This window comes from Trypanosoma brucei, chromosome 3 (assembly GCF_000210295.1).
Source record: "Trypanosoma brucei gambiense DAL972 chromosome 3, complete sequence".
NCBI lineage: Eukaryota > Euglenozoa > Kinetoplastea > Trypanosomatida > Trypanosomatidae > Trypanosoma > Trypanosoma brucei.
This window is the reverse complement of record NC_026736.1, coordinates 535,096-560,697: the sequence shown is the minus strand read 5'-3', so window position 1 is coordinate 560,697 and position 25,602 is coordinate 535,096. Positions and strand designations below refer to the sequence as shown.

General features: G+C 41.8%; 12 protein-coding genes and 2 pseudogenes across 12 annotated transcripts, besides 2 other annotated features; 6 read left to right on the top strand and 8 right to left on the bottom strand.

Moving 5' to 3' along the window:
* Positions 1 to 348: 348 nt before the first annotated feature.
* TbgDal_III2550 (variant surface glycoprotein (VSG)-related,putative) lies at positions 349 to 1,476 on the top strand (the record flags this gene model as incomplete). Its single annotated transcript, XM_011773906.1, has 1 exon — positions 349 to 1,476. The coding sequence occupies one exon, from the start codon at positions 349 to 351 to the stop codon at positions 1,474 to 1,476; it is 1,128 nt and encodes a 375-aa protein (XP_011772208.1).
* Positions 1,477 to 1,815: 339 nt separating this feature from the next.
* TbgDal_III2540 lies at positions 1,816 to 2,763 on the top strand (annotated as a pseudogene).
* Positions 1,816 to 2,763: a sequence feature.
* Positions 2,764 to 2,814: 51 nt separating this feature from the next.
* On the top strand, positions 2,815 to 3,788 carry TbgDal_III2530 (annotated as a pseudogene).
* Positions 2,815 to 3,788: a sequence feature.
* A 1,253-nt stretch (positions 3,789 to 5,041) lies between these two features.
* TbgDal_III2520 (expression site-associated gene (ESAG) protein,putative) lies at positions 5,042 to 6,403 on the top strand (the record flags this gene model as incomplete). The annotated part of the gene is made up of 1 exon (XM_011773905.1): positions 5,042 to 6,403. The coding sequence occupies one exon, from the start codon at positions 5,042 to 5,044 to the stop codon at positions 6,401 to 6,403; it is 1,362 nt and encodes a 453-aa protein (XP_011772207.1).
* Positions 6,404 to 6,746: 343 nt separating this feature from the next.
* On the top strand, positions 6,747 to 8,036 carry TbgDal_III2510 (T. brucei spp.-specific protein; the record flags this gene model as incomplete). The annotated part of the gene is made up of 1 exon (XM_011773904.1): positions 6,747 to 8,036. The coding sequence occupies one exon, from the start codon at positions 6,747 to 6,749 to the stop codon at positions 8,034 to 8,036; it is 1,290 nt and encodes a 429-aa protein (XP_011772206.1).
* A 1,666-nt stretch (positions 8,037 to 9,702) lies between these two features.
* Positions 9,703 to 12,594, bottom strand: TbgDal_III2500 (hypothetical protein, conserved; the record flags this gene model as incomplete). Its single annotated transcript, XM_011773903.1, has 1 exon — positions 9,703 to 12,594. One exon carries the CDS (start codon positions 12,592 to 12,594, stop codon positions 9,703 to 9,705), a length of 2,892 nt encoding a protein of 963 aa, XP_011772205.1.
* Positions 12,595 to 13,329: 735 nt separating this feature from the next.
* TbgDal_III2490 (hypothetical protein, conserved) lies at positions 13,330 to 14,088 on the bottom strand (the record flags this gene model as incomplete). Its single annotated transcript, XM_011773902.1, has 1 exon — positions 13,330 to 14,088. The coding sequence occupies one exon, from the start codon at positions 14,086 to 14,088 to the stop codon at positions 13,330 to 13,332; it is 759 nt and encodes a 252-aa protein (XP_011772204.1).
* A 2,397-nt stretch (positions 14,089 to 16,485) lies between these two features.
* On the bottom strand, positions 16,486 to 16,866 carry TbgDal_III2480 (hypothetical protein, unlikely; the record flags this gene model as incomplete). Its single annotated transcript, XM_011773901.1, has 1 exon — positions 16,486 to 16,866. The coding sequence occupies one exon, from the start codon at positions 16,864 to 16,866 to the stop codon at positions 16,486 to 16,488; it is 381 nt and encodes a 126-aa protein (XP_011772203.1).
* A 1,075-nt stretch (positions 16,867 to 17,941) lies between these two features.
* TbgDal_III2470 (hypothetical protein, conserved) lies at positions 17,942 to 19,768 on the bottom strand (the record flags this gene model as incomplete). Its single annotated transcript, XM_011773900.1, has 1 exon — positions 17,942 to 19,768. The coding sequence occupies one exon, from the start codon at positions 19,766 to 19,768 to the stop codon at positions 17,942 to 17,944; it is 1,827 nt and encodes a 608-aa protein (XP_011772202.1).
* Positions 19,769 to 19,788: 20 nt separating this feature from the next.
* On the bottom strand, positions 19,789 to 20,172 carry TbgDal_III2460 (hypothetical protein, unlikely; the record flags this gene model as incomplete). Its single annotated transcript, XM_011773899.1, has 1 exon — positions 19,789 to 20,172. The coding sequence occupies one exon, from the start codon at positions 20,170 to 20,172 to the stop codon at positions 19,789 to 19,791; it is 384 nt and encodes a 127-aa protein (XP_011772201.1).
* A 310-nt stretch (positions 20,173 to 20,482) lies between these two features.
* Positions 20,483 to 21,490, bottom strand: TbgDal_III2450 (hypothetical protein, conserved; the record flags this gene model as incomplete). The annotated part of the gene is made up of 1 exon (XM_011773898.1): positions 20,483 to 21,490. The coding sequence occupies one exon, from the start codon at positions 21,488 to 21,490 to the stop codon at positions 20,483 to 20,485; it is 1,008 nt and encodes a 335-aa protein (XP_011772200.1).
* Positions 21,491 to 21,830: 340 nt separating this feature from the next.
* On the bottom strand, positions 21,831 to 22,208 carry TbgDal_III2440 (hypothetical protein, conserved; the record flags this gene model as incomplete). The annotated part of the gene is made up of 1 exon (XM_011773897.1): positions 21,831 to 22,208. One exon carries the CDS (start codon positions 22,206 to 22,208, stop codon positions 21,831 to 21,833), a length of 378 nt encoding a protein of 125 aa, XP_011772199.1.
* Positions 22,209 to 23,609: 1,401 nt separating this feature from the next.
* On the bottom strand, positions 23,610 to 24,830 carry TbgDal_III2430 (protein kinase, putative; the record flags this gene model as incomplete). The annotated part of the gene is made up of 1 exon (XM_011773896.1): positions 23,610 to 24,830. One exon carries the CDS (start codon positions 24,828 to 24,830, stop codon positions 23,610 to 23,612), a length of 1,221 nt encoding a protein of 406 aa, XP_011772198.1.
* Positions 24,831 to 24,899: 69 nt separating this feature from the next.
* TbgDal_III2420 (hypothetical protein, unlikely) lies at positions 24,900 to 25,283 on the top strand (the record flags this gene model as incomplete). The annotated part of the gene is made up of 1 exon (XM_011773895.1): positions 24,900 to 25,283. The coding sequence occupies one exon, from the start codon at positions 24,900 to 24,902 to the stop codon at positions 25,281 to 25,283; it is 384 nt and encodes a 127-aa protein (XP_011772197.1).
* Positions 25,284 to 25,602: the final 319 nt, after the last annotated feature.

Sequence of the window (25,602 nt, the reverse complement as noted above, 5' to 3'; positions counted from 1 at the left end):
CGCAAACAATGTGACGGAAGGATCAGAAATGATGCATTTGAAGATGGAGGCTCCAGAAAAGAGAAGAACCCCTTGCTGTTATCAAATCTTTAAGGCAGATAAGTTAAGAGAATGGCAGCAAGAAACAAAACCAAAAGTAAATTTGAGTGTCAAACTAGCTTCGGAGCGGTGAAGAGAGTTAAAAAAAATTAATGCAGTCCCTAGCGATGTGAGTGTTCAAATCTTCTACCGTTGACACATGCTGATGTTTCATAAAATACCTAATAGGGTTAAACTTTCACCCTTTAAAAGTGCCCCTGCCCCTCTCATTGGAGATTTCTCTACTATCTGTTTCGTTTTTTTTTATTGATGCTTAGGAAGGCGATGTGGAAAATATTAGTGACTATGCTGTGCGTGGTTTGGAAGGCAGCAGGGTTGAGCGTGCCAGCCGCAGAGATAGAAAATACGTTGAACCAAAGGGAGTTTGACGTGCTCTGCAGTTTCTTAAATTTGACACTGAGAATACACGAGTGGGTGGAGAAAGAGAGACTCACAGCCGAGGTCGCAAACGACTTCGACAGTTCCGCGATGAAAGTCTTGTACGGTAGTGACAGCGATGGCTCCCTTAATTGGACTGGAAAAGAAAAACGAGAAGCTGACTGTGGCTACACCAGCATATTCGGAGGCGGATTTGGAGGCAAAGCGTTAGCGCTGGACCTTCTGTGTCTTTGCAGACCCAGCGGAAACGGTGACCACCAAAAAAATCTGTGCTGCGAAGCCAATGCGTGGTATGATCCTGCCGAAAGTTGGGGAAACAAGGACAGAGCCGAAGAAAGTTGGGGGAAAATCAAGCAAAAGTGCACCGAGCAAATTAATATAGAAAGCATCGGTTTTGAATCATTAACCACAACCGTCCAAAATCTTAGGAAAAAACTGAATGAAATGACCGAGAAAACAACAGAGAGGGAAACTAAGCGCCTCGGACACGGGTATGAGCCAATCACCAAATCTTGTGGAGGGTCTGGCAGTGCAAATAACGCCCCATGTGTTTTCTATAAAATGGAAGGCAGAGGAGCAAATCAAGTCAAAATTGAATGGTTGACACAACTAGAAGACCTTGTCAAAAGGTTGAAAACCCCTAAAAAGGAAAGTGCACAAAAAGTCAACAAAATGCCACCGCAGGAGCAGAGGGAACCGCCTATTCCAACAAGAGGCTCACCACCCCGTCAGTCACCCCCGGAAATAAAGGTACAACCAGAGGAGGATCCATCTCCCGAGCAACGTCCCAAGCAATCTCCCTCAACGGCAACTGATGGCAATACACCAATGGCACCCAACACAAGTGCAGCTACACAAAGCACCACCGACCCTGACTCGGTTCCTCTTGGTGAAACAAGAACCAATCACTCACTCCAACCCTCACACCAGCCACTTCGGCCGAAAAATGTCGCTCAGGCTATTTCACCGTTGGTGGTGTTTTTGCTCTTTCTGCTGTGACACACAACATCATATGTGGCTCCACTGCGCCAATACTAACACTAATGGTAATAATAGTGGATTTCTTTTTGGTATAGTTGACGGCACAGCAACTGTTCCTAGTTTATTTCCAAGAATAATGCTTGTCCTGTAACGTTTACGGTGTGTGCTCCATTGTGAATTGAAGCCTTGGATTTTCCGTCTGAACTTAATCCTAATGGAGTAGGATGCTGTCGCTTTTTTTCTCTTACCTGAGCAGGGTGCTAGACCCTGGCACTGAGTTGAGGTGTCCGTCAAGGGACACAAACGGTATTTAGCTTCAGTTGTGCCTTGAGGACTGTGAGTGTTAGTGTTTTGAAGATGACAATCGGAGGCTATGTAAATGTTGAATGGGTTTCTGATGTGGTGATATCACTATGATGTAAAGGGGAGGGCATGGAAAGCGATAACGTAGAGGTTGAGGAATATAATGAAGAATACAGATGAACCTGGACAGGTAATAGACGCAAGTTATTTAAACGAAATAAGAGTGTCTAATCATGTTGTGAATGCATCATTGTCAATTGGACAAGTGTTGAAGGATCTGGTAATGGTGTTTAGACAAACAAATGCTAAAGCAAATGGTTGTTGTCTTGTGAAGGAGAAAGCTGCCTCGTCAGGAAATGAATGTTAAAGTAATTAACATAAGCACAGAGTAGCGGAATCTCCTAACATGTGTAATTTCTCTTTCACTGAAGATATGCCAAATGATGGTATATTGGTTGCACAAATAATTACACAGCTAATCAACCAATTGAATTTACAACCGATAGCAACCATCAATTGCTGGATCATGGGTACGTAAGGTGCTGCGATTGCAGGAGTTGGAACTTTCATAGTGGGAACTACCGGAGGTTTCGTTAACTACCATAGGGATGGTGTTGTCACCCTAATGTTCAGTGATATAGTGCCCTAGCTTATCAACAGCTACAATTTAGTCACAAAATGATATGGGAGTATCACCAAACGGTACGGTGATGTAGAGCTGATCTTTGTTTCTTTACTGGGCATGAAAATAAACTGAAAGAGTTGCTATCTCAAAACCTGATTGTGTGTGAATATTTCAAGGAGAGTGGGAGGAAATGCAATGGAAGTGAGGATGATGACGATGTGACGGATGAAGGAGGATTGACAATGAAGAAGGAGCATCATATTCTGTTGGGTTTAACGTCTCTTGTAGCAGTATTTATTATGTGGTTCAATGTTATGTGTATGAAACACTGTGGGTATCGGGATTATACATTTGTGACACTCATTGGTTTTGTGTGACGATGTGTATGTGTTTTTTTCATACCTCTTGTCAAATGTAATTGTTTAGTAATGAAAATTAAGATTGTAGGATTGGTTGTTTTGTTATTTTTTGTGACCTTTGGTGTGGCAGAAGAAAGTTATTGCACATCAATAGATGATGACAAGGGGACAAACTTAAACCAATCCGTATGTTATCTCTGTTGCCTTTCAAACGCACTAAACAAATTATACGCCGATGGCGAGAGGAAGCTTTTTTTGAATGAGGAGGTATACGCAAATGCGTCTCGTATGCTGGATGAAATGGAAGGGAAAACAGGCGAAAGTGTTATATGTTTGAGTGTTATTAGCAGTGTAATGGTAGAGGAAAATGATAAATTGGAAAAACTTATATCCTATGGAAATGCAATGGGAGATCTTGTAGCTAAGGCAGGTGGATTATTTGCTGAGGTTAATGAAAGCGTGAGGGCAGTGAGGAATGCAATACCTGGTGCCCTCATAACATCAAATAAATATTATACAGCTATTGCTGAGATCGCAAGAACTGTGTGGGATGACGTTAAAGCCGTGAGCAATGATGAAGGACCCGAGTGCAAGAAAGGAGCGCTGAAAGGTGTCAGGGGGTTCCCAGTCGTATGTGTTGATCAGACATGTCCTTTATTAACCGGTGTGAACGAGAGCACTCTCCAAAAATACAGGGGAGGTTGCCTTCAAATTGATGTTTTAACTGGATCTGTGAGCAAATGCTTGAACTTACCGCGTGACAACTTATATAAGGGTGGTGCGGTGAAGAATTCAACTGGCTTAATAAACTGGCGTGAGAACGGCCCCGCTTTTTTTTTCAGCTCCAAATTTACGTGGAGGAGATATTTGACCCTCTTATCGAACCTTTTACTTCTGGCAAAACACTTCCTGAACTCCTGGATATGATGGCCAATATCACTTTACTGCAGAGCTACTTCAACGATATCCATAGGAATTTCACTTCGCTGCAGTTCGGCACGAATAACATTGATAATATGAAGAGTACTAATTTTACCATCTGAAAAATACTTTCATTAATATTCTCCCTGTTCCATAATAAATGAAATATCTTTACGTGTGCGCGCTAGCATCTTTCTCGTAACTGGGCATTTCTTTATCTGGAGTTTCCCTGTCTGGGTTATCTTAATTGTGAGTGGTAGTGACTATGGCTGTTCCTCCACCATTTGTGTTGTAGGGTAGTGGGGTGTGTTAATTCTTTCTGCATGTGAAGTAAGGAAGAAATATTTGGTTTTGTGCTCACAAGAGTAGTTTTGTTTCTTGTTTGTCGTTTCTTATGCAAAAAACCTGTGTGCAGTGAAGATAAATGAGAATTCATTGAAAGGATGAGCGGTTACGTATGTAACATCCGTTTTTTCTACCAGAGTATCTCTAAGGATGGTGACTGGTGGGTGTGGCAAATGATCTAAATGGAGGTAATAACAGGGAGGGTCACTCGTTATTTTGGAACTGTTCTATTTTTTGGTGTGTTGGTGGCTAACATAATATCCCATCATGTCACCACATAATCAAGGGCTTCAGTAATGAGCATAAGTATCCAACGATGGTGTTTTGAAAATACAACTTTTATCTTTACTAGTGTGTGGTTAGAGGAAATGGAAGGCAGGAAACTGCATGGTCAAGAATAGGGAAACAAAAAGTTTTGTGAGTATGCGTATGGGTGGAGGAGGATATGCTGAGTGGAGTTCAGCAGCAGAGTTGTGTGCATTGGATAAGGGTAAGACATACATGCAAATTAAGCGCGTAGTCTATTAGCAAATAAGACCATAAAATGGCAACTTAAACTAACAGATCCAATGAAGGATGTGGAAAAAAACATGGCATGAATGTGCAAGTACTCATTATGGTAGTGGAAGTGTTCATCTGGAGAGTAGATGAGCTCATTGAGAAACTCAAGAAAGCGGTAGCACAACTAAGTTGGGAAAGTGTAATTACCTGGCATAGAGAGTAAGGAAGTGAATATGTTGGATGAAGAAATTAGGAGAAATGGTGTAACGAAAAGGAGAATACCGCAGTTGTGAGGAAGTCTAACGTTGATATCCAGCTTCAGGCAAGGGAATTCATGTAACTGCGTGTTTCCGACCTGTGTTACGTTGTGTTGGGTGCTGCTGTAATTGGTTTGTGTCAGGCACTTTCAAGATCCGATATTTGGTTGTATATGTCTGTTGAGTGTGTCTGCCAATATCAGTAATGACTGTAATTATAAGCTTTTGTTTTTTCCTCCTTTTCGGCGGATGAATGTATAGGCAAAATTACAATGAGGTATGAAACAGTGTTTACTGTTGGGTTGTTTGCGATTGTTTTATCTCCTTCCTTTCAGGGCGATATGGTTGGGTACAAGTGGACCACAGAATCTATAAACTGGAGTGCGATTACCAGGCTCGTCGGCGTCAACGACAAGTACCACAACGCTGGTGAGTTCGAGACACTGTGCAGGATTTACAGAATTACGCAGGCTGAAGCTCCACAACCTTCCTTTGAGAATCGCGAAAAGGAAGGAGAGATTATGAATAAGTTGGAGGAAATGGTCAAACAGACGGCGGGTGCTGGTGTTAATAACAGTTCAAGCAAGTCAGGTAACAGCACAACAGCATATCAGGAGATAAGGAAACTACTTGAAAAAGCGAAAAAACTGAAGGAAGAAATTGAGGCGAATAGGACAAAAGCCTTATACGCAAGTCGTTCTGCTGAAGATAATATGCTGAGAGCTGTGTATGGCGACGCTGTGGATGTGGCAAGAAATGAGAATAAAACTCTAGAGCAAGCCATGAGGGGAAACAAATCACTGCTGTTCAATAATGTCGACAATGCGGGCACGAGCTGCGGTTCTTATGGAGAGAAGTTTGTCGGAAAGACATTAATTAATGACTTCTTCTGCCTATGTGTGGGAGAGGCTAAGAAAGTACAAATCAAGAAAAGTGTAGCAAAAGATGAATATGACCCAACCTATGACGGTGTTTATAATGGGTTTAATTGTCCCTGCAAGGATGAGATGAGGAGACCGAGAAGTGGTAGTTGGACCATGATGGCCAATTTCTGTAAGGGCAACAGCAGCCCCTGCAAGCCTGAAAATATAAAATACAACCATACTGAGGCATGGGATGTGATTAGTAAAGCTTGCGTGTACAAGAATATTGCATCTAATGTGAAAACCTTAAAGAGTGCGCTAGCTCAGTTCGATGCGTTAGTGGAAATGGAACAGGATAAGTATCAGGTGAAGGGTATTCTTGGGTACGCGGATATTTCAGAAAACACAAATCGCACCTGCACGGGTCATACTGCTGGATTCACATGCGTCAGTTACAATCACACACTTGAAAATGGTGGGATCCCTTGGTACAACCGCCTTACTAATGCTACCGAGCAACTGCAAGAAATGGATGAATATGCCAAAGAGGCTGACAGTCATCTTCATGAGTTGGAAGAATACCAACATGAGGCAGAGGAAATATTTCTTGAGGTGAAGCTAGGTGGTGATGCTGAGCTATGGCGAAGTAACCGAGGTCAGGATGATGGTGAAGGTGGCAATGCTGAAGTAAATAATAATGGATTCAACTATATAGATATAACAACTGATATTTTTACATTAATGATTCTATCCCTTTTTTGTATGTCTTAGTTTACTGGTACGCTACCAACATTGTTGTGCAGTATCTTTTTTTATATTTTGCCTTTATGTGTACGTGTGTTTCATTTTAACAATATGTGGGTTTATTAACAAACGCATATGAATTCGTTTTTCTTTGGATGAATAATTAAGATGGTATCACCTTCTTTTTTTGGAATTTGTGTCTGGCTTTTTGATGCTGCTATCAAGATAGCAGCGGTGGATTCCATGTGGAGCTCTCTTGTGATGCTATGACTTCTCAAGGGAGCTGAAACGTTATGTAACAATTTTTTGTGTGTGTGCTGGGGAAAGAAGCCGAGAGCTTTTTATTCGTCATGATCCTCACCTACGTGGTATGTGTGTATTTTTCGCTAAGTTTGGTACGTCATCTTTCGAATTTTCTGGGAAGACAGGTGACATCATTGTGAACAAAAAGGCATATACGAAATTGTTGGAGATGAGGAGTTACATCGTGTTTGTTGCGGTGGTAACGCTGCAACATATCTGCGTCAATTCAAAGGCGCATGAAAACAACATTGTGAATGGAAAGGAATTCGAAGCGCTGTGTGGTTTTGTAAATCTTGCGCTGGATAAACAGACACCGGAGGATCTGGAGCGCAAGGTTAAGGAAACAGAAGACAAAATTCAGGGAGAGACCGAAGCGCCCGAAGAAAATGTTAAAAAACTTGAGGAACTTAAACTAAAAGCGAAAACATATAAGGAAGAGAACGGTGATTTATGGAACGGCCGGGCCTTATCAGCTATCAGAAAAAATTTAACAGAAGCGCTGTACGGCAACGGTCATAAACAGGTGGTGGTCGGGCGCACGCGGGGTGGGAGGTCGGAGTTATGTGGAAGAGCTGGCGGCCAGCCCGGAAATAAAGCGGGTGATGCGCTGGCGCTTGATTTACTGTGCATCTGTGCAGCATCCGGCGAAGGCAAAGGCGGCAGCGCGGTTTGCTGTGATGGATGCAACACCACTTATGTAGGATCATGGGTACCCCAGAGAAATTCTCCTGATCACTGGAATTTGCTCCATCCCAAGTGCAGCAACGTGAGGAGAGAGAAAACTCGGCCGCTTCAAGCGCTCTCAGAGGCGGTCGCTTTCTTCCTCGGCGAACTCCAGGAAATACCGGGCTCCTCATCGGATTCACGAAACTTACTGGGCGCGCGCGGCGCCGACTTACACAACGGCTGCGACGGAAGCACCGAGGTTGGCCATGGCCGATGCGTAATATATCTCCCAAGACACGTCAATGAAAGCACGCCAACAATTTCGTGGTATCTAAAGTTGCGGGAAGCTGCAACCAGAATGGAAGAACTGATCCAAGCCGAGGAGTACCTCGTGAAGATTCAAAACCAAGTAAACGAATTGAAGAGGGAGGCACGACCTGTCCCAAACAATTCAAGCGAAAAAGAAAAGGACGAATCCAATAATACTGATAATGGACTGGAGGGGAAAAAACCGACTACGTCTTCTAAAAGAGGATGCTCTGGTTTCGAAAGCAAGGTAACTTGCCTGGAACAGAAGCCGCGGTGCGAATGGAATGGGAGCGAATGCGTGACTCCCATACGAAGATTATTCACCTCCAGCGGTGTAAACCGCCTCCCAGCACCACTTAAGTTATTTTTTCTAGTTTTTTAAGCACACCCCTTAAATCCTAACGTTTGGTTCAGGTACGTGCCCACGGAGTCTTAACGGTGAAAAACTGTTATACAACACTTTCTTCCTCTCCACACACCTGTTGTTTTAGCAATTCCATGAAGGAAGTTTCCTCACGCACCTCATCGGCTAGTTGATACGATACATAAAAGATCAGTTTGGTTCAGACGCATTTTGCGGATGCGTGGTATTTTTTAAATTTCTTTAGATAAAGCAAAACAACAAGTATGCTTGGGAGCAAAAGGTGCAACCTCAACTGAGAAACTAGCTAAAAGCGTCTTGTCGACTGGAGCGAATGTAGGCACGGTTTTAGTTTTGCGGTACTTCCGAAGAATCTTGCGTTGAACTTCGAAAGTTTTTTTTTTTAAATAAAACTTCCTAATGGTATTCTCCAGAGGATTATTACGAGGGAGTTGCGTCTTTATGCATCTGACCGGATAACTTGGGCCTGCTTCCAATTTCCTGTATTTCCGTATTTGACAAAAGCGCTCGCGTTTCTTGCGTTTCCTCTCGCCCTTTCCCCCAATCCGCCACGTTCGCTTTATTTAGATATTTCTAACAAATTGCACCCTCGCTTAGTTTCTTCCAAGCAGTTTTGCCCGAATTCTACCTCTGTCCTTCCCATGAAACCATCCTCTGCCAATTTCACCATGCTCCACACAGCGTATTAAATTCCTGTTCCCCGGACACTTTTTTTTTTTTAAAAAAAAACCCTCCCCTCGTGTTGCCTTTTCCCCCGTTCCACACATTTGCAAGAGCATTCCCCCGGCCCAAAATAATAAAATCCGGCAGCCTCCATCTTCAAATGCATCATTTCTGATCCTTCCGTCACATCGTTTGCGGGAGCACTTTACCCTTCCTAACTTTCTCTAGTGAGGTGTGGCTGCAGGTGAGCTTTTTTCATGTGCGAAAATTAAAATATGCGGCTATCCACATATTTGACCCCATACCACGCCGTTATATTTTTACGAAGAATACCCACCCTTGTGCCATTAAAGCAATAACGCTTTTTTTTTTTGTAAAAATTGCCGGTTCCGCTTCGTCACCTTTTGCGTGAGCTAACGAGCTTCATTCCGCAAGCAAAAAAATTTTTAACTAATGAATGTATATTTGAGTGGTACTGAAACTTGGGTTTCGCATGTCGCTGCGGTATGCGCCTTAACTCAGTTATTGGGGAAATGTAGTCATTTTTTCCTAACTACAAACCCATAATCCTTTTTTCTTTGTCAAATAAAAATTTAAATAGAACGAAAGAAAGAAAGATGATGTGAGACGTATTATTATTATTATTATTGTGGTTGTTACTATTAAGCATAACATTCGAACATATTATTTCAGTTTCGAAACGTGGGGATTTCACGCACCGCAGACTGGAACCAAGTTTATATTGCTCTTTCCTCCTTTTTCTACCTCCCTGCCCATTTCGGATATGACCGGAAGTTCCAAAAAAAAAAAAAAGAACTTGAAAAAAAAAAACGTGGACACCCTTCCCAACTATTTACTAAATAATTGAACGTAGCGGGTGGGACAATGCGACGGCAGCAGAATCATCACTGAAATAAGGGGAAATAATAAAGAGGAAGGGAAGGTAAAGTTCAGAAACAAATTCTGTTGGCTCCTGATAACACTCTCATATTTCCTTCACCGCTCAGTACGGGAGCGGTATGACTCTCTTTTCGCATAAGAAATCATAAAGCTTTCCCGAGCGGAATAAGTCAAGACCGGAAGAAACACGGACATCATAAATCGTGATGGTATTCCTTTCCGCCTTTTCTGCCATTTCTTGCTTCATCCGAAGGAACAAAGCGGGCGGGATGTGGTTTTCACTACACAGCGTGGCTTCTTCAGACGACAGGGAAACAAACCCGCGCATGTTGTGTATATCAAGTGAACCACCCCATTTTATATCAACAGCACCTTCATGTGTGTTACTTGGTGATTCTTTCGTCGTATTGCCGTTCATCCTTTCCTCAAGAATTCGCTCAATAGGAGATTTTATTTGAAGGAGTCGCTTGAGCGCAACAAGCCAAGCCTCGCAGTCGCTGTCCGTTTCGCAAACAACTTCCAGAGATTTACCTCCACGAAGCAGAAGTGCAAAGGATCTGTAATTATGCAAACCAAGGTTGGCTGCGGTGATGTTTTGCGTTGGGTCTTGACGGTAAGTTCCGCTGTCAGAAACGGCCTCCTGACGCGTCTTCGCCAACTGAGCCTCACTGCTAAAGTTTGTAAATGAAGATGTGTATACGCCAACAACCACTTTCTTTATATCTTTCAGCCATATGGTGACGGGTGGTTTCTTCCGGCTGATTGGCGCGCCTTGGTTATCAATCTCACAGGAGTGAATGCGTTTGTAATCTTCGGAGAGGAAGTAGAACCGCCGGCGAATATTTCCTTTGCTTGAAATTTTGCTCATTCGGACACCGTTGCGCAAGTACGTAATGACTTGATCCACCAATGAGCTGAGGTGTTGCTCTTTTGTTATGGCGTCATGCACCTTCTCCTTTTTCTTAGCTTGATATGTGTCGAGTAGGCGCTGACGATATACTTCGAGGCCACGCTCCAGCTTTTCTCTCCGCGCCTTCTCCTCTTCGATCCGCGCAAGATATGTCTTTTTCTCTTCCGCAAACACATCCGCAAATTGTCGGCGAATGGCTTCCGTCTCCTCCAAATTCACGGGAACGTCCTCAAGTGAAATGAGTTTTGGCAAGTATTCCTCGATAGTTCGCACATCCGCGATGATTGCCTTTTCAGCAGCCTCTTCATTTGCTGTGGGCTGCTCACCGTTTTTCTTCCGTTCCTCGGCCAGCATCCGGACCTGATCAATAACCTTAGCGTTGATTTCTTTTATTTGGTTAATCCACTGTTTGCGCTGACGCCGCCTCTCCTCTAGCACCGTTTTGCGCATCGCTTGTATGGACTGTCGCTCACGCATAACCGCGTCACGGCCCTTTGACTTATCCAGCTTTATCATTTCCAAATTCTTCTGCTTGCTCTCAATTGCGTTTTGCCGAACACTAAGTTCCTGTTCAAGCTGGAGCATCTCTTCACGTAGCTTCTCGCACGCGGATTCCTCCTCCTGCTTCTTTTTGCGAATCTTTTCTAAGGTTTGCTCATATTCATGAATTCGTTTTTCCCTGTCCGCATGAAGCGCCGAGTTTTCCTTCATTTTCGCCTCGAGGGAGGCCTCCAGCGCCGAGAGCGTCGTCCCCGTTCGAGCTTCGAGATCCTTAATGATTTTATCAGCATCCTGCTTGGCTTGCTCGCGGACCAAACTCAGCTGCCTTTCACGGGCTTCCTCCCGTTTTGAAACAATGGCGCTAATGCGTTTCTGTTCCTCCTCTCTGATATTCTGAACTGGCTTCGGTTGGTCATATATACAGGGCCTGTAGTCATACACTGTGCGCGCAATTTGAAGCTCATCACGCAACTCCATAATATCTTGATCCAAACGCCACTTATCGACACTGAGGTCGCGCGTAATGGAACCGATGCTGCTCGTGCCAACAACGCTGCTAACTCGTCGCGAGAGTAAAAGGCAGTGGTATGACTCCTCTGCCCAAACAGCGTCTGTAAAGGCATGAATAATAAAAACGGTTGATGTTGGCTCATTGTAGCCGTTGTTGGGGTTGCCCTTCTCGGCATTGTATGCACGGCGAAGGAGCTGACTTAATTTCGACTTGCCGAATGGAATGCGCAGACGATTACAGCGAATACTGGAGATAATTCCTACTGCTGACGCAAGGACTTTCTGTGTCTTTTCATACTCCTGCTGAGTTTCTTCTTCAATTCCACAAAGAACAGGCCGTTCCGAGTCTCCCAGTGCAACAAACGTCATGGAGTTCGCTTCCACATACTCGCTGAATGCTTCCTCATCATCATAACGGTAGAGCTGAAGAATCATTGACTCAGGCATATATGGCGGAAGGGCTTCAAGCTCAGCTGTTGGTTGCCTCTCGCGGAGTACTGACTCGAAATGTTTTTGATAGTTCTTCGTAACTGTGTTAAAAACGGAACGCACATCCTCCGATGACGTTACACGAACACGTCCAACCATACGGACACGCGGGCCCTCCTTCACCGATTCTACAATTACTCCCATTTCGTTATTCTCATCAGTGAAGTCGGTGAGATGCTCTGAGGAACCAACACCATACGCAGAGATGGCGAAGATGCCTTTGGTGGCACCAACATCCACAACATCGCCAATGATCTTCGCAGCATAACCGCTACCCGATTCCGAACCAAACATAAGCTGCCGTTTCGGTGTGGAACGCACGCCGTAGCTGAAAACTACCAGATTTTTACGCCCTTCGAAATCCCGTGCAGCTGTTGCGAACACCCGCTGGTAAATGGAGCGGGATTGCGGTTGCTCCATCATCACGTCAGCAGTAAATGATGCGTTTGGAACGGGGAAACCAGCTTCTGCAAGAGGTTCTGGACATCTGAAGTTGATGGTTTCATTATCTACTGACAGAGCTGGGGGAATGCTCAGCGTTGGTAACTTGAGCGAGTGCGCACAGAACACAAGTTTCGCATCCATTGTTTCCTGTTTATCACCTGTGCGAAAATTTGGCCTTATTTTATTGCCCTATGATTGTTCTCTTAACTTTTTTTCCGTATTTTTTTCCTTTTTTCACTCTCCCTTCTATCGTTTTCTCTTCTTTTTTTTTTTTGCTTTAGCTTTTGCTTTTGTCTCGTTGCTATCTTTTCCTCAACTTCCTCCTCTTCTTCCACCCGTAACTAATCCCCACCTTTTTACACTGTTATGCCTAAGTGTCAGACACCTGTGGGTGTTTCTACTTGCACAATAACGAAACATGAAAAGACGACGAAGAAATAAATTGAAACAAAAAAGGGCCAATATATACATATACACACATGTATATATATTTATATATTTCTATATATACATCAGCATATACACGACGAAGCAAATAAATCAGAGGGCACCGCAATTAATAGTGGAGAAGAGGAAGGTACACAACAAAGAAAAGAAGCAGCGACAAAGTTCCCATCTGATGCTGATACCGAATGAACGGGAAACACCACTAAAACAATTATTGCGGCGATGGAGAAGTAGAAAAGTGCTTTCGGTGCAACCAAACCAAACCAAACCAAAGCAGAAAGGAGAGGAAAGGAAAGTTGTAGGTTACATTTACAGTGGTAACCGACCGGACCGAGGACGGAAGAATACAAAAAAACAAGAAAAAATATATAAATATGATTACAAAAGGGCGAGAACAATGGGAAAAAGAGACATTCACATTCATTTCGATCACACCAGAAGTTGTGGACTCCACTGCGTAACACTACGGAAGAGATATCGTGTGGCTGCCGTACAAATCAGCACAACAACAGATGTAAATAACGGTGGATATCTATTTTCCACAAGACTGAAACCGCGAGCAGCCCAAAGGAGACTGATAAGATCCACCAGGGATACTAATGCGATGGGAATGCGCCAAATAAGGAACACTACGAAACACAACTTCGCTGAATAGGCAAGATTAACACATGTCATCCATGTGAGTACAACATCCCATAAAGCCGAGCCACCACGACGCCACGAATGAAGCGCAAATATAACAGTGACCAAAAGGCAAAGCAAATATTCCCCACAAGCACAAATAAATATATTGGGCAAAGTGTCCTGATACGCCATCAGCGGTTCTATTTTGGGATTCACATTCCGGAAAAGCTGAAGTGTCGCAACCGAACTTACGTTAGAAACCGGTCCCTTAGACCGAAGCATGCGTAAGGCGCCATACACCAAACTCGTTCGCACGACGTACGCTTCAATAAGTCGTGACAGGAGGGCTGTGCAAAATAATGTCGCGCGGATATCTTTTTTGTTAAATAACACATGAATCCATGCAGGTTTCTCAAGCAACGTGATGCTTATCCACTTTTGACAGTTAGAGAATTCATAATACCTATCACACCGCCTACCGCATGTCCCACACTTCTCAACCACCTCGTTTTCCGGCTGAACAATTCGGTAGACCGCCGCATTACATTGTATACACCGGAGCATACAATGCTGTTTCCTTTTATTTATTTATTTATTTAAAAAAAAAAAGAACAACACACAACAATAGCAATAATAATAATAATAATAATAACAGCAACAACAACGGAAAGTCGCCCCCCCCGCTGCGCCGCTTGAGCTTTCAGAGCAATAACCAAGCGGAGCGGAATTATTTTAAGGAAAACAAAAAAGAAAGAAGGTATAAATTTCAAAATGACGCAATGAGTGTTGGATATTTCACATGCACGCGTACACACACAAATATACATAAATAAATATACACACAAATATATATCATATATTCCGTAACGCAGTTAAGATAAATTAGCGGATTATCAATAAACAAAACATTGCTACTTTTTTTCCCCCCTTTGTCCCTGTTATTTTCTCCCTTTTGTGTTTTTGTTTTGAAAGGATGAAAACTCATTAACCCTCACAAAAACGCATGAGCGTACGCAACACTCCCCCATTCTCTTAGCTTTTATAAAGGGAGCACATTGACTTTCTGCGCGAAAATGCTGCACAATTTTTATTTCATTTTTAAAAGTGTGTAGGCGGAGAAAGCAGTGGAAAAAAAAAGGAAAAAAAAGGAGATAAAAAAGAGGGACGAATGGAAGATCATAACACCAAAAATTGCAAAAAAAAAACGGCACCGGCCCGAGAACTTACATTGTGATCAAAGTGAGTAAGTAAATAAAATAAAATAAAAACAGGTATGGCAATATAATGATTAACTAAATACCGAGGGAAGGTGACGGTGTTTTTTTTTATTTTTATTTTTAAATACGCAGTCACGCACTTCTCAGTGAGTTCTCAGCGCAACACACCGCACGTATAAAAGGAAGAACACAAAAGGGACCCGGGGAGATTTTTTTTTTGTTTTTTTTTAAAAAAAGATCTCTCCCCTCCAAACCTATGTCTAAATTGGTAGTGTAATGATTGATTTTTCACACTTTCCTTCCCTTCAACTGATCGTTATGGGTGCATCTTCATTGTTGGAATAAATAATAATAATAATAATATCCAACAACATCGCCATGACACGTTCTATTTTATTTTATTTTTCTCTTCTTCTCCTTTATTTATTTATTTATTTATTTATTATTATTATATTATTTTTTATTTTTTACGAGAGCGCTGCCTCACGATAAAGTAAATATCCCGCAATTGTGAAGTAAACCGCGAAAAATCCGACTAAAAATGTTCCCGCAAAATCCGTTAGTCGAGATGTTGTTTCTCTCGAATAAACGACATCCGCATCACCGAATAATTTAGCTGCAAGACTTGGACGCTTGAATCCATTTCGCTGTGGCGTCTCAGGCATTTATATTTGATATTAATATTTATAAATGATGCAAATAAACTCACACCTCTATTTCTTTTTTTTTTGAAATTTTCTTTGTTATGCCGCTACTGTTGGTGATGCTGTTACTACTATTTATTATTTATTTATTTTTTCTCCCTTGAACTAATAAAGCAAAGAACAATTCATTCATTTATTTATTTATTCATGTGCACATTTACGTGACGCATAAGCACCAATAAATAAATAAATCAAACAGCAGATGGGTAGAGGAAAGCCGAAAGAAAGAAATGAAGTAAAAGGGAAGTAAAGGAAAGTGATGTAAAGGTATTTTTTTTTTGTTTGTCTCTGTTTAGAACTGTAAGAGTATGAAGGCAGAACGACAACAAAAACAAGATTTAAATAAATACAAAGACAACACATGCCAAAAGAATGCGAAGAAAGTACAAAAATACCAACCGTAGCGGTAATAACAACGCCTAAAAGAAAAAAAGGGGGAAGAACACAAAAGCAACAGAAAGAAATATTTGTACCATTTGATGCATTCGAGAATTCACCACCACAATAATCGGTAGAAACTCGACAAGAAAGTACGAAAATCCTCCAAACCAAATCAAAGGATGTGGAAAGGGAGGGGATGGAAAGAAGATAAATGAAGATTTAGCGAATTAGAGAGAAAGGGATAGGGAAAGGAAGAGGAACACACACACAGAGAGAGAGAGAGAGGATATATAAATATAAATAAATAAATAAATATATATATATATATATATATATGTATATATAAAGAAAACAAAAAACGAGCGGTGTCCCTCGCCTAATGAAGACAATTTTCATTAAAGATCGTTACCAAATTATACGACACCGTAAAACGTTTGCGTTGCCGTCTATTTGTGGTCACTTCCCTTTTTTTTGTTTTATTTTGAAATTATTTCTTTCCCTCCTTCCTTCCCTCCTTCCCTTTTTTCTTTTTCTTTCTCTCCCTCCCCTCGTAACTTCTTCACTCATTTTTCTCATCTTCATCTTCATTTCTTCAGTCCCTCTTTTTTTTTCTTTCTTTTTTTCTTTCTTTCTTTTGTTTTTGAGATCTATTTTACCGCCTATCGCTTGGAAGGCGCCTTTTCGAAATACAACGCCACAAAAAATACATACATGACGAAGAAAGTAACGACAAATCCCAACACAAAATCCCTCACAGGTCCTTTCAGAGTTTGAAAGATATTTGGACAAAACACTCCACGAATTTTTTTGCAAAGTGACATGTTTGGTGACGCCGCCCTCCAACAACTCTTTCGGCCTTCCCGCCTTCGTTGCGCAGATGAGGCGCGAGCTTTCGCTTTGGCCGTCTCAATATATTTTTCCACAACAGCCATATCAGGTGATGGAAGTTCATATTGCACATAATCCATATTAATTTTGCTCACTTCGCTGACAGCTTCAGATTTGCCGGCTTTGGCATTGCTGCTCTTCTTTGGTGGCATTTATTTCTTCAACAGTACCACCACCACAACCTTTTTTTTTTCGTTTCTCAGTTTTTTTCTTTCTTTCTTCTAACAACAACAAAATAAAAAATAAAATAGAAGGGAGTGATAATAACAGAGTGTGGGTATGCAATCAGATATGAGGAGACTACTCGTTGCGTACCTTCTATTCGTGTTTAATACTCCTTTTTTTTTTGATTGATTTTTCTTTCTATTCTATATATCACTTTGAATTCAGTACTTCTTCGCTCCGGTATTATTTCCCCTGATGTTGGTGTTATTATTTATTTGTTTGTTTGGTTTCTAAAGGTTTTTCCTCCGTGTTTCCTTCACTGTGGGCCCCCCTACTCAATCAAACACACATAAACAAACAATGCGGGAGTAAACATTAAAAGAAGAGATACGAGAAGAGAGGAGGGGAAAATATTGCACATTCAAGAGAATGGGTTGGGACACACATCAAACCGCAATTTTTCGTTCACTCTATTTTTATTTTATTTTATTTTGTTATTATTATTATTATTTTTATTCGAAACTTATGTTAAGTGATAGGGAATGGGTGGGTGGGTGGGTGAAAAGGAATGGATGCGTTGCACATTGTGAAAACAAAAAAAAAATGATTTTAACGGTGCGAATAACGAATTAAGAGAGTCATTCGGGTCGGTTGCGTGGGGGGGGGGAGGAGGAAGGGAGGAGGTAATGGTGAGTTCGAACGCATACACCTGAAACGAAGAATTATGTTTTGGTGCGCATGACGACGCGTGGCGCACTAACACTAACATCAATTTAACTTTTCTCTCCTCTAAATAGCGGAACCGCATACGTTGCATTTGTGCTGCGTAACATTGTCCTCTTTCCTCCCTCCTCCTCCTTTTTGAAAAATTTTTTTTTGCCCTGCTATGTGTTGTTCTTTTTTTTTTGTTTTGTTTTGTGCCTTCTGAAGTAATCCAACTGCTAACTTGAAAAGGAAGGGAAGGAACGAAGGGCTTCTGTTCCCCTCCCCCGCCCCATTTCACACCATTGTGACCTCTATTCTTCGCCCGCGTAAACAAAGCAGGAAAAAAAAAACAGTTCGTTATTTCTTGGGGAGAACCTTCTTTTTCTTCTTGAGTGTACTCACCGCATGGCTCACAGTTTCCACTTTAGTTCCTTCCTTGCGAGATCCCTCAACACCGCTACTTTTCATCATCTTTTTAACAACTCGGGGAGTCTCGGCGGGTTTTTGCATTTGCGGCCGTTCCAACCTCCGCCCTTTCGTTTTGTTTTGTACCTCTGATGTGATTTTCCCCACAGAATTTCCGCCTTCTTCATGTCGTGGTTCCTTCTTTCCACGTGAAAGCGATAAGCGTTCCAGCACTTGAACATCATTCGCTGAAAGCTTCAGTGCCTTCCGGTAAGCCGGCTCCTTTTCATGAACATGCAGCACCTCCCTTGCAATGAGACCCACGTAATGTTTATTAAGTTTTGAAGCCACTTCGGAGTTGCTCAGAACTTCCAAGAACTTTTTAATTAAAGTTGGCAACACAGCCAAATGCGTTTGCTCAGCGTCTTTGCTACACAGCTCAACTTCCTCTTCCTTGTACTCATGTGTGAGCCATGTGTGGCGATTCCACCGCGTATTCTCCACGGAGTAAAGGTTATGTTGGAACCAGTTGGGAAGGAGGAATTTAGTTTTGCGTTCGTCATGTGGCGTTAAAAGGTGTAACAAAATTTGATGTCCAAAGGGACTGTTGATAAGTTGTGTAATATGCGAGACCACATCATTCACCACATATTTGCAGAGAAGTTGCACATCATACACAATATCAAATAGACGCGCAATGACGGGAGCACTGTATTTGCTCACCACGAGTACACCAAGGTTTTCAGAGAAGGCGCGTAAAATAACCTTTCGCTTTTTAGGCTCCGTAAGTGAAAAGGCAAGTGATGCAAGAGGTGCTCCCTCGCGAATTGTGCACAGCACCGCCAAATGTGGTCGAAGTGTGTCACACAGCTCAGATACTTCATGTTTTGTTCCGTTTCGAATAAAGGCAGCGGCTAAGCGCTGGACAAATGGGAAATCCACAGCACTTTTTTGCGACACAAGTTTTTCACACAATTCAAAGAGCTTAGGAAGAAGTCTCTTGCGCTGCTCCACCTCTTGCGCTAACACATCCTCCAAAATGGGATAACCTTTCCACCGCTTCATGAGCGCAATGTTGTCCTTGAACACGGCTAAAATTAGAAGGTTTCGGTTCGTAGCCGTACAAAGGTTACTGCTATACGCGCTGTGGATCACCTCAATGCCGAAGCGATGCGAAATCAGCGTGGGGACGGCAGGAATGGTGAGTGACAGGATTTTATCAAACAAATCATGCGGTGCATGACGAAGTAATGCGACGACGACAAAATGACCATACGCATCAGTTGCGTAGTTCGCATATCCACTAGAAATTAGTCCAACAATTTTCCCAAGCTGCTCAGTTGAGCCGTACTTTATCATGGACTGAATGACACGACTTGTACGAGGCGTCCTCACATATGTGTCGAATTTTGGCTCAATCTTTTTTAGCAGTTTGTCAACTGTTGGGTATTTGTGTTTGTATCGACTGAGTTTCTGCTGCTTCACATCATCGGTGGAATCCTCCCCCTTTTTGTTCTTTCCTCTCTTTTTTTGTTCTTCTTTTTGTTTTTCCTTCTCTTCCTCTTCTTTAGATTGTCCCTCAGATGTGCGGAGAACCTCCCAAAGCCGTATGATTTCACCATACTCGGAAGACATCTTTAAGGCATGTTTCTCTGCTGAGTCGAGAATCCTTCCCTCACGCTTTTTAATTCGTGCAATCTTTACGAGCCTCTCCGACTTTGGAAGGCTACGCAGGCGGGCAATACGAGCCTCCTGCTTTTTTGTGTTAGTTTTACCCATCTTTTGTTGTTTATTTTAGTTTATTTTATTTTTTTCCCCACACGCAATGCAAACCATACACATGCAGAGGGTGAAAAAAATAATAAAATAAAAAAAAAAGAGGAAAGAGATGTAAAGTACGTGTGGGGGAAAAGATGAAAACAACAAAGGATATGGTGTGAATGATGAAATGAGGCGAGACACGCGCCAATTATAGGACTAAAACAACAACAACAATAACAATAACAAAAATAACAAATAGAAAAAAAAATAGAGAGAAAAATAAAAAAGGAAGTTTTTAGCACCTTCAAGGGGTCGACATTTTTGTCACTGAAAATATATGATCCCCCCCCGGGAGGATGCAGAAACGCGTCCACATCGCTCTCCACCGCCAGGCGAAAGTTCCGTTTTATTAATTCCAACATAATGTGGATTCATAGAATTAAACAGCACAATCGTCATAACCTTCGATACCTCGTGTCGGAAGTCTCATCTTCACAATCATGAAAAGGAGCCAAGCAAAGAACAAAAACGAAAACGAAAACAAAACAGCAACAACAGATACAGAGACAGAGAGAAAATACAGGGAAAATGGTAAAAATAACGGAAGAAAAAAGGTAAACACCAACAAAAACGAAGTGGAAAAAAAGGCATCATACGTAATACAAGGTAGAGACAATGCTCGTTTTTTTTTTTTAAACAAGGGGGAAAAAGCACTTATGACAGACGATGCAGTCAACAATGCTTTTTGACACGAAGAGACAAGGAACGTAACGCTTCACTTTCACATTCAGCAATTCGTACGTTGTTCCAAAATGCCTCTTCGCGTTTGATGACGTTGTGCGTTTGTTCATCGTATTCATCAAGTGCGCCACCCAGAAGCGATAATAAAACCGTAACAGCTTTTTGACAATCCGCCAATGCATCCTTTGCGCCTAACAACTGCGTGAAACTCCTCTGAAGACCACCAGCAGAAGCAGCAGGCGTGACGACATGAACTGAATTGCTTTGTGACTGTTCCCACTTCATTTGAGAGCGAATTCTCTCACCGATATCCGTAGCACACACCCGCCTAAGTGCCGCATATTCATCATTGTGTGCGGCATGCAGCTGCTCCGCATAATAAGCCCAATGTTTACTACAAAATGCATCAGCATTACTGAGCGTTTCTTTAGTTGGTTTTGCTTTTCCGTGTGATGCCCCTTTTGTGAGGAGAGCGACTAATTTCTTCCGTGAGGCTGTGAGATGAGGTTCCGCAGCCGATGGCATGGATTCATCAACCCATCGAAGAAGCGCCTCCACACATGTCTGATGTTCCTCAGCGGTAACACTCAACGAAACATCACCCGCATCCGTATTTGCATTTGCATTTGCATTTACATTTACATCCCTCGTCCTCTTGCATTTATGCAGCCGCACATATTCATCAATTGGATCGGGTGAAGAAAAATCCGATAACGCTGTTTTTTTCTTTGGTGTGTCTTCCATTTTTAGTAAATATTGACGCTTATATTTGTGGCATCTTGTGGATTGCAGTAATTTCTTTTTGGAAGTGGCAAGTGATGCAACAATGCCGCGAGTGGTGTCTTGGAGGTGTTGAAGCCTGAGCGATATTGCGAGAAGTGGCTCTACTGCATATAATTGATCCTCCCAAAGTTTTAAGGCATCAGCAATGTCTTCAACACCTTCTGACAGTTCCACATTGCAGCTTAAAAACTCATTTTCCCCTTTAACTTCTTTCATTTCTTTACGCTTCAAAACCGTCACTATGCGCGTATATATATGTGTGTACTTCTTTGCGTAACTTTACAGTTTGTAACTAACACAGTGGTTGGGGTGAAAGCGAAGGAAACCAAACCAAACAAAAAAGGGGAAAAAAGCCTTCACTTTGCGATACAGGAAGGAAGGAAACTGACACAAGAGGAAGGAAGAAAAACAATAGTGATGAAGAAACGAAAAAAAAAAAGAGTAGGTAACGGACGAGGACATCGCTGCGTTTGCGTTACAACCCGGTGCATTTCCACTCATTTCCCAATGCAAGAGGCCATCATTTGTTCAGTACAAACGTATATATTTCTTTATATTATTGGAGACCTGCACGGCAAAAAAAAAAAAGGTAGCGGAAAAGTGTGAACAACTGACGGTGAGGTGCTGGTGGGCACAAAACAAAACAAAACAAATCGAAAACATCATCATCATCATCAACAACAAAAAGGAAATGAAAACAATCAAAAGGAAGATATATGAGCATCTCAATCGGTCTGACCGGGAGAAACGCAAATAGCAGCGAATAAATAATGATAGTAATAATAATAACAATAATAATACCCCCACCCCCATCAAAAAAGAAAAGAAAACAGCAACGCCAAAAACGCCAACAAGGGAAGAAAACAAAAAAAAAGTCTAATGTTCGCTGCAGTGCCATGCAAGTGAAGTGAAGTGAAAGAGGAAAAAAAAACATTAAAAAGAAACAAGAAACACAAGAGCAAGAAGAGTAGTAGTGGTAATATAACGGTTTCACAGACGTAAGGATAACTGCACATGCCACACGCCCAGTGGGATTTGTTGGTAAAATAACAAACGAAGTGGTGAGCCAGTGAAGAGATATCTGTTTTATTTTATTTTCGTTTGTTTGTCCTGAATTTCTGTTTAATCAATGTATATATATACCTTCTTTTTTTTTTCATTTTGTTGCTGCTGTTATAATATACTTCCTCTCCCATTGCCTCCTTTTTGTTTTTTACTTCCTCTTTCTTTTATTTCCTGCTTCTGCTGCCATCGCTCTTCCACACATCCAAGCAAACAAAATAAAACACAGGGAGCCAATCAGTTAATTACTCAAGGCATATCGACGCACCGCACGGAATAGTTAAATAAAAAGAAAAAAAATGTTGGAGAAAAATCAAATGAAAGAAAAAAAAAATAGAAAATAGCAACACTTATAATTGTGCCGACCATGATCATTAGCATCATCACATCTGAAGCTCCAAGAAAGAAGGGAAAAAACATACCCACACAGAAACACAAGTAAGCATATATATTATATAAAATACATACATTCATATTGCAAGGGAATTATGAAAAGAGTCAATAAATGATGAAACTCTCCTCCAAACAATAAGAACAAGAAAAAAAAAACGAAATGTTACGCGTCCGTGGCTCCGTGTGTTGTCGTTTAATGACAAGAGGAATTACTGCACATGAAAGCCTACATGCATTTAATTCATATAAAACACACGAAAAATTGAAAAAGTGGTTGGTTGGATGGCGGTAACGTGACGTGGCGGCAGGAACGGAATCGAGAAAGTAGATAAGGGAAATATATCAGGAATAAATGAGGGGGTGGGTGGAAAATGCACATGAAATGGTAAATAAACAAGCAAGGACAAACGCAACAGTTATAACACACACCACACAAGAAGGAAGAAAAAAAAAACCATACACACACACACACACACACACACACACACACACACACACACACACACACACACAAAGAGAGAGATCCAAAAAAGTAAAAAAAAAAGTATCAGTCCTGTATTTCACGCCACAAACACAAACATCGCATATCTACACCAGCTCCTAACGCACCCCCTTTTTTCTTCCTACAAACACTTACACTTTACTTACTCTTAATTTCCCCTTTTCATGCTCTTCTTTCGTCACAACGTTCATCCACACTCATTTCATCCCAAACTCTCTTTTGTTTTCTTTCATTACCCTCTTGTTTTATTTTCCTCTTCTTGTGTTACGTTTGCCTTTTTTATTTTTTTAGTTTTTGTTTGATTTTATTTCGTTTTTTTTTTCTTTACTGCACCCTTTCATTACTAACAATGCTGAAAAGGAGGGCATATTTGACACCCTAACTACCACCACCCAGATGATTATCAGTAGTACATGAAAACCCATTAAAGAGTTGCTGCTGCCGAGCATTTAATTGACTCGAATGTGCTGGTGTGTTAACAACCTGTGCGGGATTCTTTGATGAGTTGTTTCCACTTTGTGCAGCTGAGCGTTCCGCTATTAACTTATCTACTGATGGAGCGGGTACCCACCTCGGTGGTTTCACCTTCTTTTGCATCACTTCATCGAAGTTAATGCCTGTCCAGAATGGGTGAGCTTTTACTTCTGGTCCCTTAATGCGATGGGCTGCATCTTTCACCAGCAGCCGACTTATCAAATCTTTCGCCTCAGACGGAATTGAAACAGTGCTTGGGAAGCGGAGATCCGAATAGAGAATGTTGTCGAACACTTCTTTCATATTCTTCCCACTAAATGGCGTGCGGCCACATAACATGCGGTATAACAGAATTCCAAAGGACCAAAAGTCCACGGCGTTCGTGTACTCACGTTGCTTCAGAACATCAGGTGCGACATAAAATGGTGAACCAACAAATGAGTTCGCCCGCATGTCCGTTACCGATGCATTCTCACCCATTTTGGCATCATAAAAGTCTTTTGATAGACCAAAATCCGCCAAAACGCAGTGTCCATCTCCAGTTAACAATATGTTCTCCGGTTTCAAATCACGATAAATGACGCTCTGTTCGTGCAATGTGAGAATTGCCATTAGGATCTCAGCCCCATACAACTTGGATGTGGGTAAGTCAAGCTGCTTGTTAGGAACTGAATTCATATATTTGTCAAGGTCACCTCCCGCCATGTACTCCATCACAAAGAAGAGTTTGTGCTCGGACTGAAAAGTCCAGTAGAGCTTTAAGAGGAAGGGATGATTAATACGGGAGAGCACATTACGTTCGATAAAGACATCGCGGCATCGATTGTGATCGAGAAGCCCCTGTTTATTTACCACCTTCATAGCATATAAGTTGTTTGTCCCCACACGGCGCACAAGAACTACATATGCGAAGGATCCCTTTCCTAATGTGTCAATTGTTTCAAAGTCCTCCTTTGTCACCTTTTCGGTGGTATTTTCATCCTTACGCTCGCTGCCACTCTTGTGACTGTTTCCACTCTTTGTATTGGAGCTTTCGCCATCCCTCTTTTCCTTTTCCTTTGATTTATCCTTATCCTTATCTTTATCCTTCTTGCTCTTGCCCCGGCCAAATAGTCTATTGAGCATCACTGCCTCTATTTTATTTATACAGTGCTGCTGATACTTCCGCCAAGTTTATTCTTCCCAACACGTTTAATGTATATATATATTATGCACTACACCCTGTTCGTCCTCTACGCTTATTATTATTTTTATTATTTGCTTCGCTGCACAAACAAATACGAAGGCAGCAAAGTATTAACGGTTGTTGTAACCGACGGCTCACACACACAGACACACACGGTTGCTCTGCACCCTTGTTTTATGTTTCCTTTTTTTACTTTATTATTTTTTTCTTGCTCAGCACCGGGTGTTTGCCGGCAGAGCACTTGGAATGAGAAATGTAGATGGAAAGGTGGAAAGAAAAGGAAGCAAATGAAGGAGGAAACAAACCAATTCCACTCAGTTAACAAAGAAACCAGCATATACCCCTTTTCAGGCAGTGACTGCAAAAAAAAAATAATAATAATAAATGAATGAATGAATGCAAAAAACAACAAGGGATTGAGCGATTGAACCGTAAAACCGCACACCCTCCTCCTTTTTTTCAAGCGTATTCACGCCACTACCCTGAAAAAAAAACACTGAGAGAAAAAGTAAAAGCAAAAAACATAAAGAGAGATTTGTGTGGCGATTGTGAGCCACATGTGTTGGAATGTGATTGTTATCCGAAAAGTAAGCAACCGTAGGCGAAAAATAGAGAAGGCAACTGCAACCAGCGTAGCAGCCCAGCAACGCACATTTGCCTCTTTTTTTTTTTTTCAAATTTTTTGTCGACACATTAAGCACCATGGTGAAA